General features: G+C 50.9%; 2 protein-coding genes and 1 long non-coding RNA gene across 14 annotated transcripts in view; 1 reads left to right on the forward strand and 2 right to left on the reverse strand.

The window, feature by feature from the left end:
• Positions 1-403, reverse strand: part of LOC101147118 (tenascin-X-like) — a 57,130-nt gene extending 56,727 nt beyond the window's left edge. For all 10 annotated transcript variants that reach the window (XM_063707481.1, XM_063707480.1, XM_063707477.1 and 7 more), the window contains exon 1: positions 1-403. In XM_063707481.1, the coding sequence (XP_063563551.1) occupies positions 1-403 (403 nt within the window).
• The window catches only part of LOC129534140 (uncharacterized), a 21,718-nt gene continuing 2,996 nt past the window's right edge, over positions 315-19,036 (forward strand). The window contains exons 1-2 of the long non-coding RNA XR_008680589.1: positions 315-430; positions 12,665-12,839. This is a non-coding gene — a long non-coding RNA (uncharacterized lncRNA). The remainder of the gene's footprint in view (positions 431-12,664; positions 12,840-19,036) is intronic.
• The window catches only part of ATF6B (activating transcription factor 6 beta), a 13,018-nt gene continuing 11,455 nt past the window's right edge, over positions 17,474-19,036 (reverse strand). For 2 of the 3 annotated variants that reach the window (XM_004043726.5, XM_063707483.1), the window contains exons 16-18: positions 18,914-19,025; positions 18,690-18,774; positions 17,474-18,178 (exon numbers count right to left, since the gene is read on the reverse strand). In XM_004043726.5, the coding sequence (XP_004043774.5) occupies positions 17,949-18,178; positions 18,690-18,774; positions 18,914-19,025 (427 nt within the window). In that variant the 3' untranslated portion in view covers positions 17,474-17,948. The remainder of the gene's footprint in view (positions 18,179-18,689; positions 18,775-18,913; positions 19,026-19,036) is intronic. The other variant, XM_019028988.4, reaches the window with a different exon arrangement.

Genomic DNA, 19,036 nt, shown 5'->3' on the forward strand with positions numbered 1-19,036 from the left:
CTGTGCCAGCTTGGGCAGAGGCAGAACAACATCCCCCAGTGCACTGTTCCTTGAGCCCCTTCACCAACTCCTCCAGGATCTCTAGACGGACCCTCAGGGCCTGTACCTCTGAAGCAGGGACTGGGGGCTCGGTGCCTGGGGGACAGCCACAGCCAGTGGAAGGGGGCAGGTTAATGCGGTGGGTGAATACCACCTGCTTCTCCCCTCCTTCCACTGTGTGCTCATAAAGCTGAGAAGAGGGGCTTCCCACTCCAGCCCCCACTGTGTGGCCCCCTGGCTGGGGAGGGGGCCGGGGGGCTGGCAGTGTCACATTGGACCGTGAAGAGAAGGGGCCTGCTCTGGCTGTGCTCAGCAGCACCAGGAGAACCAGGCTGGAGGTTAGAGCATACTGGGCTGGCATCATTCAGGAGGCTGCAGGGAGAAAGGGCAGGTATGAGAGCAGCTTCAAAAAGGAGACAAAATGAATCCCCCCTTCTCCAGCACATACCCACAGTCCCACCACCCACAAGTAATCTACCCAACTCACATGCATGTAAAAATTCACATTCCGCCCAACCCTAAAGGATACCCTCCCTGGGCAAGTCTGTTCTCTACCTCTCTGATATCATTTATTTACCCTGCTCCTCACCCCCTTTTCTATTGTGTTCCCCTACACTGGTTTTTTTGTTTTGTTTTGTTTTGTTTTTGTTTGTTTGTTTGAGACAGAGTTTCACTCTTATTGCCCAGGCTGGAGCGCAATGGTGCGATCTCAGCTCACCACAACCTCCGCCTCCCAGGTCCAAGCGATTCTCCTGCCTCAGCCTCCTGAGTAGTTGGGATTACAGGCATGCCCCACCATGCCTGGCTAATTTTGTACTTTTAGTAGAGACCGGGTTTCTCCATGTTGGTCAGGCTGGTCTCAGACTCCTAACCTCAGGTGATCTGCTCGCCTCAGCCTCCCAAAGTGCTGGGATTACAGGCGTGAGCCACCGCACCCGGCTCTACGCTGGTCTTTTGTTTTTCCCACGAGCACTACAAGCTCTCACTACTCCAAGGGCCTTTGCATTGTGTGTTCCCTATGTCTGGGATGCTCTTCACTCTGCTCATAAAGGCTGGCTCCATCTTCAAATCTTAACTCCCAGTTAGGGCAGTCTTCCGTTACTCTCTATCACAATATCCTGTTCCTGTTCTTCATGGCATTTACTGCTGCCTGAGTTATTGGTTTACTTATTACCTTTCTCTCAATACTACAATGGGAGCTCCATGAGAACAAGGACCTCATCTATCCCAGGACTGCTGTATACTTGTGTCTGGCACATAAATGTTCTATCTGACACATCAATGTTGAATGAATTAGCGGATGAGTACCTAGGGCCAATCCTTCCCCAAACACCTGGATCCCAGCTCCTACTGTCTTCTAAGAAAAGTGCAGATTATCTTCTCCCTCTCTCTCTCACTTTTTTTTTTTTTTTTTTTGAGATGGAATCTTACTCTGTCGCCCAGGCTGGAGTGCAGTGGTGCGATCTCGGCTCACTGCAACCTCTGTCTCCTAGCTCACGTGATTTTCCTGCCTCGGCCTCCTGAGTAGCTGGGATTATAGGTGCCCACCACCATGCCCAGCTAATTTTTGTATTTTTAGTAGAAATGAGGTTTCACCATGTGGGCAGGCTGGTCTCGAACTCCTGACCACAAGTGATGTGCCCGCCTTGGCCTCCCAAAGTGCTGGGATTACAGGCATGAGTCACCGCACGACCTCTTTCTAATATAGAGACAGGATCTTGCTCAACCCCCTGGTTGAAGCTGGACTTGAACTCCTGGGCTTAAGCCATCCTCCCACCTCAGCCTCCCAGGTAGCTGGGATTAAAAGCATGAGCCACCATGCTTGGCTTCTCTCTCTTTTTTATTCAACTCCTCACTCTCAACTGGATCCTTGCTCAAATATCTCCAATTGAAAAAAACAAAACAAAAATCCTCTTCCTCAGGACTTACACGATCAAATATCAAGACTTATTTTAAAGGTGCAAGGATAGACAGATGAAACAGAATAGGGCCCAGAAACAGGCCCACACATATGTGGTCAACTAATTAATGACAAAAGTGCCCCTGCAGTTAAGAGGAGAAAGGATGGTCTTTTTAGTTACTGGTGCTGGGTCAATCCAACATCCCTAAGTAAAAAAAAAAACAAAAACAGTCATTCTCTACCTTATGTCTGATATACCGAAATTAATTTGAGATGAACCCAGGACCTAAATAAGAAAAGTAAAGCAATATCTTTCATAGCAATATCTTACAGAAAATTTCTGACCTTGGAGTAAGCAAGATTTCTTTTTTTTTTTTTTTTTTTTTTAAGACTGAGTCTTGCTCTGTCGCCCAGAGTGGAGTGCACTGGTGCTATCTTGGCTCACTGCAACCTCCATCTCCCAGGTTCAAGTGATTCTCCTACCTCAGCCTCCTGAGTAGCGGGGATTACAGGCATCTGCCCCCACACCCAGCTATTTTTTGTATTTTTAGTAGAGACGGGGTTTCACTATGTTGGCCAGGCTGGTCTCAAACTCCTGAACTCAGGCAATCCGCCCGCCTCGGCTTCCCAAAGTGCTAGGATTACAGGCTTGAGTCACTGCACCCAGCCGCAAGATTTCTTAAGCAAAACACACACAAAACCTAACCATAGGCTGGGTGCAGTGGCTCATATCTGTAATCCCAGCACTTCAGGAGGCTTAAGTGTGAGGATTGCATGAGCCCAGGAGTTGGAGACCAGCCTGGGTAAGATAGTGAGACTCTGTCTCTACAAAAAACAAAAAGAATTCACTGGGCGTGGTGGTACACCTGTAGTCCCAGCTACTCAGGGGCTGAGGTGGGAGGATTACTTGAGTCTGGGAGGTCGAGGCTGTGGTGAGCTGTGATCATGCCACTGCACTCCAGCCTGGGCAACAGAGCTGACACTCTGTTTCAAAAAAAAGAAAAAGAAAAAAAAACACAAAATTTCAGGTCATCAAATTACATCATTAAGAGAATAAGAAGGCAGCTGGGTGTGGTGGTTCACACCTGAAATCCCAGCACTTTGGGAGGCTGAAGTGGGCGGATCATGAGGTCAAGAGTTCAAGACCAGCCTGGCCAACATGGTGAAACCCCATCTCTACTAAAAATACAAAAATTAGCTGGGCATGGTAGCGGGCACCTGTAGTCCCAGCTACTCGGGAGGCTGAGGAGGAGAATCGCTTGAAACTGGAGGCGGAGGTTGCAGTGAGCTGAGATCATGCCACTTCACTCCAGCCTGAGAGGAAGAGTGAAACTCCATCTCAAAAAAAAAAAAAAAAAAAAAATCTCTGCAAAACAAAATAAGCCAAAATCAGGAAACCCAGTTTTTTAAATTGGCAAAAGACAAACAGGTACTCCAGAAAAGAATATAGCCAAAGAGCCAATAAACATTTTATTTATTTTACCTGGGCTCAAGTGATTCTCCTACCTCAGCCTCTGGAGTAGCTAGGATACAGGCATGCGCCACATGCCCAGCTCATTTTTTTTGTAGAGATGGAGTCTTGCTCTTTCACCCAGGCTGGAGTGCAGTGGTGCGTCTCGGCTCACTGCAAGCTCTGCCTACCAGGTTCATGCCATTCTCCTGCCTCAGCCTCCTGAGTAGCTGGGACTACAGGTGCCCACCACCACACTTGGCTCATTTTTTTGTATTTTTAGTAGAGATGAGGTTTCACCGTGTTAGCCAGGATGGTCTCGATCTCCTGACCTCGTGATCCGCCCACCTTGGCCTCCCACAGTGCTGGGATTACAGGCGTGAGCCACCACACCCAGCCTTCTTTTTTTTTTTTTTTTTTTTTTTAGTAGAGTCAGGGTTTCACCAAGTTGGCCAGGCTGGTCTCAAACTCCTGACCTCAAGTGATCCGCCTGCCTTGGCCTCCCAAAGTTATTAGGATTACAGGCATGGGCCACCACACCCACCCTATTTCATTTTATTTTAAGATAAACTTTACCTCTGTCACCCAGGCTGGAGCACAGTGGCACAATCACAGCTCACTGCAGCCTCAAACTCCTGGGCTCAAGTGATCCTCCTGCCTCAGCCTCCAGAGTAGCTGGAACTACAGATGGGCATCACCATGCCTGGCTAATTTTTAAATTTTTTGTAGAGATGGGATCTTGCTATGTTGCCCAGGCTGGCCTTGAACTCCTGGCCTCAAGCAATCCTCCTGCCTCACCCTCCACAGTAGTTGGGCTTACAGGTGTGAGCCACTGCACCCAGATCCAAGAAGCATTTTAAAAGATGCACAAAATCACTAGTTATCGGGTAAATGTACGTTAAAACCACAATGAGATGCCACTAAATATCCTCCAGAATGCTTGTCCCTCTTCAAAGAGGCTGTCATTGCTTGATATTGGCAAGAATGTGAAGCAACTGGAATTGTCATCTGTTGCAAGTGGGAGCATATATTAATGCAAACACTGGAAAGTTGTTTGGTAGTATCTGCTAAAACATATAGTCTATAACCCAGATATCTATAACTAAATATCCGGTGGGAATGACTGCATAGTTCTTCCAAAAGACATAGACCATAATGTTCATGAGATTTATTCCTATATTAGCTAAAACTGAAAGCAACTCAAGTGTCCATTCATAAAGTGGATAAATTGTGCCAGAGTCATACAATGGAATACTATACAGCAATAAAAAACACCCTATTGCTACATGCAACATGGGTGAATTTCACACACATAGTGCTGAGTAAAAAATACCACACACAGAAAGAGAACGCTCTTATACTCTTATATACCCGTCCTGAGCTACCAAAAAAAGAAAAAAGAAAAAAGAAAACACTCTGAATAATGCCGTTTATATGAGGTTCAAAAACAGGCAGAGGCTGGGTGCAGTGGCTCATGCCTGTAATCCCGGCACTTTGGGAAGCCGAGGCGGGCGGATCACGAGGTCAAGAGATGGAGACCATCCTGGCCAACATGGTGAAACCCTGTCTCTACTAAAAATACAAAAATTAGCTGGGCATGGTGGCACACACCTGTAGTCCCAGCTACCTGGGAGGCTAAGGCAAAAGAATTGCTTGAATCCCGGAGGCGGAGGTTGCAGTGAACCAAGATAATGCCACTGCACTCCAGCCTGGCAACAGATCAAGACTCTATCTCAAAAAACAAACAAACAAACAAACAAAAACAGGCAGAGTTAATTTTTGCTTTTAGAAGATAGGATCGGATTACTTGTAGGGATTATTGACCGGAAGGAGTCATATTTCTGGAAATATTTTGTATCTTAATCTGGGTGGTTACATAGATATATACATAGTCAAAAACTCATTGAGCTGCACACTTAAGACTTTGGCATTTTGCTGTATAAAAATTGAACCATGGCTGGGTGTGGTGGCTCATGCCTGTAATCTCAGTACTTTGGGAGGCCAAGGTGGGCGGATCACTTGAGGTCAGGAGTTCAAAACCAGCCTGGCGATCATGGTGAAACCCCGTCTCTACTAAAAATACAAAAAAAAAAAAAAAAAAATTAGCTGGGCATGGTGGCAGGTGCCTGTAATCCCAGCTACTTGGGAGGCTGAGGCAGGAGAATCGCTTGAACCTGGGAGGCAAAGGTTGCAGTGAGCTGAGATTGTGCCACTGCACTCCAGGCTGGGCAACAGAGCGAGACTCCATCTCAAAAAAAAGAAAAAATTAAACCTTAAAAAACCTATCCCCAATCTCACACCCCCTCCAGCCACCACATATTTCTCTCCTCTACTTCATGGCCACAGTTGTCAAAATTTATTTGTATTTGATGTTTACATTTCCTTATAGCCCATGCATGCCTCAATCCACTCTACTCCCTCCAACCCACCAAACAGCTCCCTCTAGGGCTTCCCAATGACTTCGGTGCCACAAAATCTAAGGGACATTTGTCTTCATCTTGCTTGACCTTTGACTTCTCTCAAAATCACTAGACACAGTTCACCGCATCTTTTTTTTTTTTTTTTTTTTTGAGATGGAGTCTCACTCTGTCGCCCAGGCTGGAGTGCAGTGGCACGATCTTGGCTCAATGCAACCTCTGCTTCCTGGGGTTCAAGTGATTCTCCTGCCTCAGCCTCCCGAGTAGCTGGGACTATAGGCACCCGCTACCACGCCTAGCTAATTTTTTATTTTTAGTAGAGACGAGGTTTCACCATCTTGACCAGGCTGGTCTTGAGCTCCTCAGCTCAGGTGATCTGCCCACCTCGGCCTCCCAAAGTGCTGGGGTTACAGGCGTGAGCCACCGCACCTGGCCCTTCTCTTTTAAAACATTCTGTATCCACGCTGACCAATATGGTAGCCAGGAGGGATATGAGGCTCTGCAACACTTGAGATGTGACTAGAATGACCGAGTAAGTGAATTTTACTCAGTATTTTTAAAAGCTCCCCAGATGATTGTAATGTGCAACAAATTTCTACTAAATTAATAGACCTACTGCTCTAGTCATCCACCTGGTACCTTCACCCAGACTTATAACTTCAATTTCCAAACTATACACCAATTTGTAAAACACCCCAGTCATCTTCCTCTCACTCCACAGCAATATATCCACCTGCCTACTTGGCATCGCCACTTGGGCACCTCAAATTCACCATGCCTGTAATCTGAACTCACGGTCACCCTCCTGTATCCCATCCCCTCCCAGAATTCCCCACTGAAGCTCAGGACCCCACCATTCATCCAGCTTTACAAGCCAGAAACCTAATAGCCCATTCAAGGCTACCATATTTCCTTGTATCTGCCTGTATTTTCTCACAAACATCTCTTTAATTCATTTCCTTCTCTCCCACTTACCTTCATTCTAATCCAAGCTTCCATCCGCCTCTTGCCTGACAACTGCAATTGCCTCCTGGCTGCTTTTTTTTTTTTTTTTTTTTTTTGAGACAGGGTCTCACTCTGTCACCTAGGCTGGTGTGCAGTGGTGCGATCATAGCTCGCTGCAGCATTGACCTCCTGTTGCTCAAGCAATCCTCCCACCTCAGCCTCCTGAGTAGTTGGGACTACAGGTGTGTGCCATCACGCTCAGCTAATTTTTAATTTTTCTTGCAGAGACAGGATCTTTCTATGTTGCTCGGGCTGGCCTTGAACTCTTAGACTCAAGCAATCCTCCCACCCTAGCCTCCCAATGTGCTGGGATCACAGGCGTGAGCCACTGTGTCCAGCCCTGACTCTTCCCTCTGCTTCCACTCTTGCCCTCTACAGTCTCACAAACGCAATCAGGATGTCCCTATCCTCAAAATGCTTCAGTGTCTCCCTTCCAAATTCTCTTAGAACACTGACAAACAGCTCTACCATCATGTGTCCCCTGCCCCCACTTCACCACCCATAACATTTCCCTCCCTCCCTCCATTCCAGCTCCACTGACCTTCAAGTCCCTCATACTCTCTGTGCCCATCCCCAACCCCAGATCTTTGTATACTCTGTTCCATCCGTGTGGAACAGTGTTTCCTTCTCTCTTGGCCTTCTCATCCTTCAGGTCTCAGCCCGCCATTTTTTTCACAGGGAAGTTTTCCTGACCAGGTCAGGTCCTCCTATCATGTGATATCACAGCATCATGCCATTCTCACGTGTAGCGTTTATAACAATTTGCAATCATATATACATAAATATTTTTTTGAAGTCCAAAGTAATAATAAATATACTGTGAGATTATTTTATTACTTTCTTGCCCACTAGACTATAAAGTCCATGAGGGCAGGCATGGCACCTATTTTTTTTTCTTGGCTGCTGTATCCCTGCATCTGGCACATAACTGGTACTCAATAAATATTTACCGACTATATGAATGAATGAAAAGTTCAATTTAAACGCAGGACTAGCATTAAGGCTGGAACCAAGGGCAGGACCAAGGTCAGGGCTAGGACCACGGACAGTGTCTGGGACTGGAAGTTGGTTAGACACAGCCACCAGGGCTGAGGCAGAATCAGAGGCCAGGCCAGGGAAGATCCTGGCAGGACCAGATGGTACAAGCACTTTGGAAAACTGTTTGACAGAATCTACTAAATGTACTAAAGGTGAACACATGCAAACCCTATGACCCTGCAATTCCACTCCTAGGAATATACCCAACATAGCTCATAATAGCCCCAAACTGGGAACTACTCAAACATTTCACATCAGTAGAATAAATAAATTGTGGTTTATTCACACCGTGGAATAAAATAAAGCAGGAATGAACTATAGTTATATGCAGTAGTCTGATGGATCTTACTAAGATGATGTTGAACAAAAGCCAGACACAGGAAAGAGCATGCTGCATAGTTCTATTTATGTGAAGTTTGAGGAGAGGCAACATTAATCTGTAGTGCTCCAAGTCAGAAGTGTGATACTCTTGAGGGGGTAGTGACTAGTAGGGGCATGGGGGGGGCTTCTGGGGTGCTAAAGGTGTCTTGTTTCTTGATCTGGACGACGGTTACCCAGTTGTATGTGTTTGTGGAGTTTACTGAGGCAGGGATTGGGGAGCACACAGAGACAAGAGGTGGGAGGAAAGGTGGTAGGGGGGTCCCAGGATGAGACAGGAGACAGGGCTATGGCAAACCGGAGTGTGAGGGGGCCAGTCAGGATTCAGCTAGGGTGAAGAGTTGAGGAGAGATGTTGAAAGGTGCCCAGCTCTTCCAGACCAGAGGCTGGGGAAAGGAGGAGGGCAGGGTGGGTGTGGAAATGCTGACCGGTGAGGAGTGGGGGATGTGTCACTGGTAGGTGGAGGTGACTGTGACACACACACACCTCCACCCAACATGCACACATCTTCTGGCTTTCTACTCTTAAACTTTTCTCCTGGATCAGAGAAAAAGGAGTTTTTGGGGCTACCAGCCATCACATTCTGCTACCAGCCAGCAAGAGACGGAAAGGGAGCTGAACAGGGACAGTGTGTTTCCACACCAAGAGGCTCCCCACCCAAGAAAGCCCAGGCCGAGAGGCCTGGCATACAGAGAGCTGCCCTTTCCTGTCTCCCCAGCCCTTCTCTCAGCCTGGAGTGTAGCCTTGGGTAAGAGATGGGCTCTGACCGACCCTCAAATCCTGTCACTTTGTGTCTAAGGCCATGCTAATCACTCCCACACCCTGGGAATGCTTGCACAAAGATGTGTACACATGTACACTTACAAATACATTAATGTGTGCTCATCCACAAGTACAAACATACCTGCACAGACACACAAATCCACCCCCAAAACCTGCATCCTTGTAGGTACACATACGGGTGCCCATGCACACATGCGCACACACACCCAATCTCCCCTTCAGGTTTCCTCCACACCTAGTCATTGGGTGATGCCTAAGAAGGCTGATTTCTTGTTGGCTCCGAGGGCAGCTCTGTGAGTGAAAGAACCTGGATGGTGTGAGAGGAACCAAGCAGGAGGCCCTTCCCCAGTGGGAAGTAGCGGACACATGGCCTCCACCATACTTCCCCGTACCCCTGGAGGCCTCTGTGAGTTGTCCAGTGCCCCTCCCCAAATAAGTAGATTCCTCATCTTTCCCTGCACAGTGGGGGAAAGCAGAGAGGGTCTTTGCACCAGGAAGGAGTGAAGAGAGCTCACCAGCTTTTCTGGAAAGCTGGTGAGATTGGTCTAGAAGAGCAGAGCAGCCTCCATTGACCACACACCCAGAGGCTCCTTCCCAATCTCCCTCCCTGCCCTGTTGCCACCACCCACCCCTCCAGCTCCCCATTCCAGCTCCTGGGATAATTCTGCTCTTCTCTCGGTACTGGGCAAGCAAAGAATTGGGTGTCTCTTGTGTCTCCCCTTCACCATTCCCCCTGCCACTATGTCTGGGGTGGTTCTCTGCAGTGTGTGTTTGGAGAGAGATATGGCCTCACCCTCTTGGCACCCTCCCCACAGTTGGAGGGCTGGCAGGGATGGGGGCATCTTCCCAAACTGTGACTCAGCTTCCTGGGTATTTTGTGTTGTAGCCAACTTTGACACTTTGCTCATTAGGGACTGTATAGGTCCCAAGGGGTGGGGAGAGGGGCTGGCTTCCATAAAAGATGTTCCACAGATGGGGGTTCTGGTCCCGCCCCCATGCCTCCCTCTGACCCTCCTGCTACACCCTCAGTTGAATCTGGCAATGAGAGGTGAAGGTAGAAGGAGTCTAGGAGTGAGACTAAAAAGGGAATGTGGGGGTCCCAGATATTGGGCTGGAACCAGCTAGGAAGGAGGTGTCAGGGAGGGGTAGGTTGGGGAATCCAGATGCCCCTTATTCTGGGGAGCTAATCGGCCTGGGAATGGAAAAATTAAGAGAAAGGATTTCTGGGCCCCAGCTGAAAATGGTTAGGGGTGCAATGAGAGACAGGAAGGCAGTTTCTGGTCCTGCACCTAGTGGCTAGGTCTGGAGTGAGCAAAGGAAGTTTGAGGAATTGAGGTGCTGGGTCCCCAGGGACTTGAAGGCAGGATCAGGGAAAAGAGGAGGGGCTGGAGATGCGGGAAGCAGGGGCGGGGCAGGCAGCAGCTGTGGTGTTTCCGAGTTGCTTCCCAGTAGTTCCTCTCAGTTCCACTTCCAGTTGTTTCTATGCCATTAAATTCTTTCCAGGCGAGATAAGGGGCCCGCCCTCCCCACCCGGGGCGTGTCACGTGTACTGGTGGTGGGGGGCGGGGGCGGCGAGGTGAGGGAGAGTGCGGGTTCAGACAGACAGAGGCAAGGGGAGCCTGGAAGGGGCACAGAGTGAAGACGGAGCCCTTGTGCCCCCAGAGGCATCTCTCAGCCATCCCAGCCCTGCTGAACCGTGAGTCATGAGTGCAGAGCTCTGGCCAAGAACAAGTTTTAGGATCCTCTCTGCAGGCTCTGTGCACTTCCCAGACCCGAGTCCTGACTGTCCCATTTCAGTATTTCCTAAAGAGATCTCCCAGACCTCCCTCCCTGCAACTCTCATGCTGCCACCTAGGGAGTCCCCATTTGGATGCCCAAAGAAGCACCCTCTGGCACCTCCTGGAGCCTGGAGCCCCCAGAGCCTGGGCTCAGCTGCTCTAGCCCGACAGTTGGGATTCCGCAAGCACTTTCCTTCCAAAGTTCAGCTGGCCACCAGTTCAGCCTAGTCCTATCTTCCCGCTAGCCCCAGCACCTCCAGGGCCCAGGGGCTCACCTCACCAATAACCACCTCTACCCTGGTTCCACCATCTGACTCCCGGAGTCCCTCGGTTTGTTCCCAGTCCCTCTCAGTTGTCTGCATCCCATCCAAACCCTGACACACACTGCCCACCCCAACACACACATACCACCCTCTCCTCCCACACACTCCTTCACAGGGAGCCTGGTTCCCAGCGAATGCTCCTATGTCCTCTGTCCTGAACAGAAGTCCTTGCTCTGGAAGCACTGCTGAGAGCTCACCTGCCACACCTTCACCTGGGGCATGGGGATAGGCGAGAAATCCCTTGCCTCTCCTTCTGGGTCTCCCCAGAACTCTGTTCCTTACCTGGGCAACCGAGCAGCTGCAGTGCCTCTGCACCTGCTCTGTCCCCAACCCCGGGAGGGCGGCGTCTCAGGGCAGGACAGGGAAGTCTCCCTCACTTGTCCCCTGCAACAGGGGCTGAGCCACAGCCGACTGTGGATCTCGGCAGCGACAGTGAGGAGGGAGTCTGCAGCGAGCAGGGGAGGAGAAGGGGAGGACCAGGATGAGGTCAGGGAGGGGAGCGGAGATAGGGCAGGTCCTCCCACCCCTCCCAGGCCCTCCCACATGCCACCCCTCCTCTTCTCCTGCCCCCACCCCAGCCCCCACTCCCTGTCTAGCATCACTGTCTCACCATACCCTCATCTCAACCCCCAGCCCCGGTCTTACCTCCCATGTCCTTTCCCTATGCCATTTTTAACTCACCCTAATTTTTGCCCAACTTGACATCCCCCACCCTTCCTGCCATTTCTTTTTTCCCCACCATTTCTCCACCTGCTGCCCCTCCTCTCTGACCCCAGTGGTTTCCTCTCAGCCTATATCCTTCCTCGTGGCCAGCCCCCTTCCCCTCCCTCCCCCATGCTCCTCTCCCATCTCTTCCCAGCCACTGCTCTAGCTTGGATCTCTGGATCGCACCCCATGTCTATCACCCAGTGCTGGCTCCCTCATCCTCTCACCAGTTCTCCCCTGGCAGTCTGGGGCAGGGAGCAGGGGCAGAGGGCAGGAGGCAAGAGGCAACCTCTTTCTCCAACTGGGACCGTCTCTGGGACCCCAAGTCCCCACCCTGCTCCAGTCCCACCATTTCTATCTTCTCTGCTTATCCCGTCCCCGAGCCACTCCTGCTGTCTGTTCTGTTCAGTCCCTCTCCTGTCACTGCCCCCTTTGCATTCTCCTACCTCAGCAAGTCCCTAGATAAAGAGCAGGTGAGGCTTGGGCACTGGCAGGGCAAGGGCTTGGGTGAACACTGGGACATAGAAGCCTGGGGAGGAAGCTGGGGTTGGGGTGGACAAGGAAGGAAAGCCTGAAGGTTAGAAGGAAGGTTTAGGGTTGAAGAAAGGGCTAGAGGCAGGAGGCAAATATGAGGGTGGGTCACCTGAATAGAGGGTGAAGTGGTGGAAAGCAGGGTGGGGGGCTGGTGCCTGGGTGCTGCGGGGGAGCAGGAACAGAGGCGGGGAGAGGTAGGGGCTGGAGGAAACGGACACGCTGTCTCTGGTCCCAGGCAGAAGACTGACAGCCAGAGGACAGGGGGGACAGGGAGACAGACACACCCCACATAAGTCTGTTGGGTGTTTCCCTAGCTTCATCTCCCCATGTGCTGCCCTGACGAGCTGAAAAAGAGACTTTGCTACAGAGGAGAAATATCCCAGCTGAGTGGGAACCCACTACCCCCAGATTCACAGTGAGGACTGAGTCTCTCTATCCCGCTACAGACCTCACCACTGAGGTGTAACTTGGCCAAGTCACAGGTGAAAGGTACGTGAAGGAGCCCATATGTGCTTGATTCTGCCACATGGGTCACGGCCCAGGTGTCTGCACACCAGGTCAGATCCCCATGGTGGCAGGTGTGTGGTGTTCCTGGGTCAGGGCGTGCCTGCACTGCATGTGGCTGTGGCCAGATGCCCAGTAAGCTCCATGTGGCCGAGGGCAAAGGCACACATGGGCTTTTGCGTGGGTGTCCCCGTGTGTGTCCGTGTGTCTGGGTGTGTGTGGCTGTTTTTTTCCTGGCTTTGATGGGGAGGATGAAGTCAGCATCTTGGACAGAGCCAGGCTCAGCTTCCTTCCTCTGCCTTGGCCTGAAGCCCCCAGAGCCAGCAGTAGGTAGCAGCTTCCCAAGGATCTCCTGGCAGGGGGTGGGGAGCACCGCAGTGATAGGATGAGGGAGGGTCTGGAGAAAGTATCACACAGAGGGCAGAACACAGGGTATGAATTTCCTCTGACACCTTCAGATTTCTGTTCCACGGTCATATGCTTTAGTGTGTGTGTGCACGTGCGTGTGCCTATGCCCTATGTCCTGGCTTTATTATTTAGGAAGAATGGTCAACATAAGTACATTTGGCACAGAGAGTGGCCAGGGACCTCAGAGAAGAGAGCAAGAAGGATGGTCCTGGGATGTTCTGGAAGCCCACTGTTGGGGTCTCAGAGAGAAATGTGGGATTCCAGATGTACACAAGCTTATAAGGCATTTGGGGAAGCCACTGGAAGCTTAGCAGATATAGTTTCAGGTTCTGAAATTATCTTTGCTTACCATTTGATTCACCCTTTGGTTTCCAGGCTCATGGAGAAGCTCATGTCTTATATGTTCACATCTTGTAAGAAAAGCACCAAGCCTTGCATAGTGTAGGTGACCAATAAATGCAAGTCAACACTGAAATGTGAAAGGACTGGGAGAGAGGAGGGGGAAAGGGTAAGGAGCCCAGGCGTGAAGGCAGGGAAGCCCAGTGGTCAGAGCTGGGGTTGGCTTCACTGAGGTGTCTGGGTGGTGGTGGGTAGAAAGGTCAGTGTTGTCCAGAACTGTCCACAAGCTCCGGCTGTTCTCTGTAACCTCAGTCCCTGTGTCTTCAGCTCTGAGCCTCCCTCCTTGAATGATCCTCCAAGTTCCTGTCCTGACCTCAGGAGGAAAAGGGATGAAAGATAGAGAAAAGGAAAGGAAAGATAGGGAAGAGAGAAGGCAGACACAGAAGAGTAAGGGCAATTGAGGGCAAGGACCTGAAGGATGAAGACAGGGGAACAAGAGACGCCAGGGGCTGCGGTCCAAGAAAGCAGTCCCAGAGAAGGGAAAGATAGAAAACACTTGTGCCGGGCTTCCGTTTACCAAACAGTTTCCTACACAGAGCGGGCATTAATCCCACTTTGTGGCTGAGGAAACGGAGGCTCATAGACATTAAGGGTCTTGTTCAAGGGGCTAAGTCAGTAGTGGTGAAGGTGGGTCTCACCCAGGTGTTCTCATTCCTAAGCCTGTATTCACTCTTCTCCCCAAACAACTCCAGGAAAGGAAAGGATTGAAGACTTAGGGAACAAACGAAGTGGCTTCTTTGAAGCACTTGTACAAAGAAGGGTGGAGAATCCAGATTTTTGAAACTTTTCTGCATCCAGTTATTGTGTAGATTCACTTAGAAGAAACGGCATCAGATGGGGAAGAGGGTGGTCAACATTCCATTATTGAGAACTGGGGGTGGGGTGAGGATGGGGAACACAGAATGTAAAGACAGAGCACAGGATGAAAGATGGGAGAGAACTAAGAGGCTACAGCTGAAAAGGGGGCAAGGGAGCCTCAGAAAGAAGGGTTTGGACCCTTAAAACTTCCTTTGCCTAGAGACATGGGTGTGGGGAGAAGGGAGGAGGAAGGACATTTCTATCTCGTGACAAAAGAAAGTCACACAATTGTTTTGTTCTCTGCTCTGAGGCGGGTGGGCGCCTGTATTTACCAGAGGGACCCAGGTCGCTGTGGCAACCACACATCTGGGCCCCGGAATCCAGATGTGCTGTATCCAGAAGCCATAGCAGAACGATGAGGCAAACATCAGGCTCCCCAGTGCTGGCCCCCACAGCTGGGAAGAGGATGGAGAACTGGTGTGGGAAGTAAAGGGAGTGGGGGAAGGAAGGAGGAGGAGAGGACCAAAGTGGGGGAAAAGAGAGGACATAATGGAAAGGGGCAAGAAATGTGGACGAGGGAGCAGAATGGGAAATAGAAAGGGGGCGGCATGAAAAAGGGAGGAGACAAGCACAGGGTCAGCGGCAGCAGCAGATGAGAAGACCAAGAAAAACAAAGGAAAAAGACAGTGAATTTAAAAATATATATATATTTTTAAATAAGGCCAGCACGGTGGCTCATGCCTGTAATCCTAGCACTTTGGGAGGCCAACATGGGAGGATTGCTTGAGGCCAGGAGTTCAAGACCAGCCTGGGCAACATAGCGAGACCCCACTTCTATTTTTAAATTAAAAAAAAAATTTAAGACAGTGAAGCAGTGGATGGGGTGGGGAGGATACAAAAGAAAAAAACAGTGATGAATAATGGTTCAAAAAGAGGTTGTGATAACTGCTAATGAGGTAGAGAGCAAAGAAAGGCAGGAAAGAAGTCTAGAAAGAGGAAGGGAGGGATGATGAGGTCAGGGATGAGAGAGAACAAAAGGTGGGATCCTGAGGAAGAAATGAAGGAGATGGTGGCACAAGGAAAGCAGAACAAAAAGACAAAGTGGGCATAGGGCATGAGGGGCCAATGAGGTACAGGAGTGACAGTGACCTGGCATGCTGAGTGGCCTTGGGGGTGTGGCCAGAGGAATGGAGATCCACATGGGCCTAGAAGGCAGCAGCCCAGAGCCTGCCCGGCTTTCACCCTGCATCAGGTACCCACTCACCGTCCTTCTCAATCCTTCCTGCCACCACAATCCCTCAGCCAAGAGAGGTCTGATGTCTCATCCACACCAAAGTGCCAGCTGTCCCTTGCCAATCAGCAGAGGAGCAGGATGTCCCACCCCAGGGTGCCCCCTGAGATGCCAGCACTTCAAGTACTTTCCCGAACTGGGGGCAGGAAGGAGGAAGACAATGGGACAACGAAACAGTAATGAACCCAAATGGGATAAAAGTGGAAGAGAGAAGGACAACAGAGATGGGGACAGAAAGGGGCAAAGGATGAGGAAAAGGTGTATCTATTATGGACCAGGCACTGAGGACGTCGTCTTTCATCCTGTCATCAACCCTGATTAGGAGGTAGGAACATCCCATCTTACAGATAAGCAAACTAAGGCTCAGAATGTTTAAGGACATCTACTAACGAAAGGCAGGGTAGGGAATCCAGCTTAGGTGATGTGCTTCCAAAATCCTTGTTCTCACTGCACCCCCTCCAGAGATACGGTGGATAAGGCTCAAGGACTCTGGGATAGAAAGCACAGCTGAGAAGCTGGGCTGCCCTCTGGAGGGAGGAAAGGTCTAGTTCCTGGGATCCCTGGTTCCAGGTTGCCATAGTTACTTGGTCTGTTTTCACCCCAAACACAGTAATGGGTGAGGGCAGCGGGAGGGGTGTGGGGGTTGCCTGGCTGGACACATGAGGTTCTTCCTCCCTCCTTCAGGCCTGGGCTTATGGCCCAGGCAGCCCCTGTCCAGTCATCTGGGCATTGAGCCCAGGCCCAGCTCACACCCTCCAGCTGACCCAGGACACTCCTGCAGGGTCAGGCCTGAGGCACTGCTGGACAGGAGCAGCTGGAGGGGGATTCTTCCAGGTTGGCCTCAGACTCAATCCCTCACTTTGTCCTGCTCCCCTTCCTCCTAATTAGAATGCACAGCCTAGCCAGGCATGGTGGCTCACACCTGTAATCCCAGCACTTTGGGAGGCCGAAGTGGGCAGCCTGGCCAATATGGTGAAACCCTATCTCTATTAAAAATACAAAAATTAGCCGGGTGTGGTGGCGTGCACCTGTAGTCCCAGCTACTTGAGAGGCTGAGGCAGAAGAATCACTTGAACCCAAGAGGCGGAGGTTGCAGTGAGCCAAGATCGCGCCACTGCACTCCAGCCTGGGTGAGAGAGCAAGACTCTGTCTCAAAAAAAAAAAAAAAAAATTAAAAACATAAGAATGTACAGCTTTTTCTGCCTGCCCCACTCTTGTCTTTGTCTTTCATCTGGACTCTCAAGTCTCAGTCCCCTCCAGTTTAGGGCTTAGAGGATATCCTGCCACATCCCCCTTCCCTTCCAAATATCACCCCTTCTTCACCGAGGCTCCCACTTCCTGGGCTCTGAGCCTCTGGCCCCAGCTTTTGTTGTTTGTTTGAGCTGCTCATCCCGGACAGCAAGAAGAGGGGGAGAACCTGCTCGAGAGCAGGAGACCCAGAGGCTGCTCACCCTGAAGGGCGTGGGGACCCATCTTTCCTGTTGACTCACATTCCAGGGATGCGTATCCTCTAGTCTGTCACGCCATGAGACATCATTGCTAGACACAGATATACCCCAGAGTTGCAGGGGTAGGGGGGCAAGGGGATGACATGCAGTCTGTGATCCCGCACCCACCCCACCTCAGAGCCAGCTATGTCTTCAGTGCTTGATTCTTTGATGCTGGCTCTGGAAAAGCCACTTTCCCCCAAACTCCCCATCACGAGCCAGGAAGGCAGCCACCATTCCTTCAACTCCCTCCAAGTTGTTTATTTAATAATAATAAAAAAGAAATGCACACGCATAAACCCGAACTCCCCCCCACCCCACCCTCCCTTACTCCCAGTAACTAGCTCCAAAATGCAAAAACTTCCCTTGTCCCACCTGGGGACTAAATTCCCACCTCCACTGCCATAACACTAGAGAAACAAAATAAAAAATATGCAGCAGCTCACCACCCACCCCACAACTGAACCTCACACAATCCCCTCAAACAAAGAAGCCGGGACTGGGGGTTCACAGGAATGAGAGGAGCCCTATATTCTGAAAAGGAATGAGAAGAGAGGTGAACACCCCCACCTCAAATAAGTGCTTAACCCCCACACCTGGTCTTTCCTTTACCAATTGCCCCAAGCCTGGGGATCAGGGAAATTTGAAACAGTCCCACCTGGCCACCTGGTACCCCCTCCCCCCGTTCTAAGTCAGTGTGAATGGCAGAGGTCAGGGATGATTGAGGTAGAGGGGCTGGTGGGAGGCCTGGTGGGCCTGGCTGGCTGCAGAGGCTGGCAAGGGGCCACCTGTGGCATTGCCTGGGGTTGGGGATGGCTGTTTTCGGAGCGAGGGGGGCACTGTGGAGGTCTTGATGTGAATCACCCTGGTGTCCATGACCTCACACTCGATCTGCATCATCTCCTCATAGTCCCCCGGGGCCCCACGGCCTGACAGGGTCTCTGTGAGAAGGGGAGAGTTAAGGAAGAGGAGATGGGGAGGCAAACAGGGATTGCAGGGAGGAGGAGAGGAGGTCAGAAAAGTAGAGGTGAGCAGAGAGAAAAAGAAAGGGCAACAGTGAGGAGGCAGATCCATAGCGGGAGTTAAACAGGATGGCAGGGACAGAGTTTCGTGCAGGGGCAAGGAGAGGGTAGGAAAAGAAAAGGGCATTGAGTGTGGGGTCACACAGGAGAGGACATCAAGAGAAAAAAGTAAGTGAGAGTCTAGCAGGTTCCCGGCCCCCCGCCTCTGCCCAGTCATCTACCCAAGCACCTTCACCAGGGAAGGACCCTCACCCTTGTCTCCCTCCCAAGTCTCCTGCATGGTGCTCTTCCCTCCACCTACTTCCTGCTGCTTCTCACCTGTGGGTCCAGCAGCTCTCTGGATGCCCTGCTCCTCTCCCCCTTCCCCCTCAGCTCCCAGGCTGGATCTCCCTGTTGGAACTGCCCCCATACCCAGCAGGGAAAGAGTTACCATTGGGGGCCATGGCAGGCATCACCAGGGACATCTTGGGCCGGGAGGTCTTGTTGTGGCTGATGGCTGGGAGCAGCAGGTGGTCCTGGGGAACAGATGGGCCAGGCCAGAAGGGTGGAGGCAAAGATGCCAACAAGCTCCCCAGCCCTACTCTACATCCCCCCACTGAAGACAGACTGCTGGGAACCTGGGGTGACAGAGATGGAAGGGCAGGAGAAACTCACCCTTCGGAAAGAGACAACATAAAATGTGTCTTCCCGTCGGTCAATTGCATCCAAGAACGCTGGCTGCGAACGGTCTGGGTGGCGATATAGTTGCAGCTGGCCCACAGAATCCCTAGGCAGGTG

This window comes from Gorilla gorilla, chromosome 5 (genome assembly GCF_029281585.2).
Source record: "Gorilla gorilla gorilla isolate KB3781 chromosome 5, NHGRI_mGorGor1-v2.1_pri, whole genome shotgun sequence".
Lineage (NCBI taxonomy): Eukaryota > Metazoa > Chordata > Mammalia > Primates > Hominidae > Gorilla > Gorilla gorilla.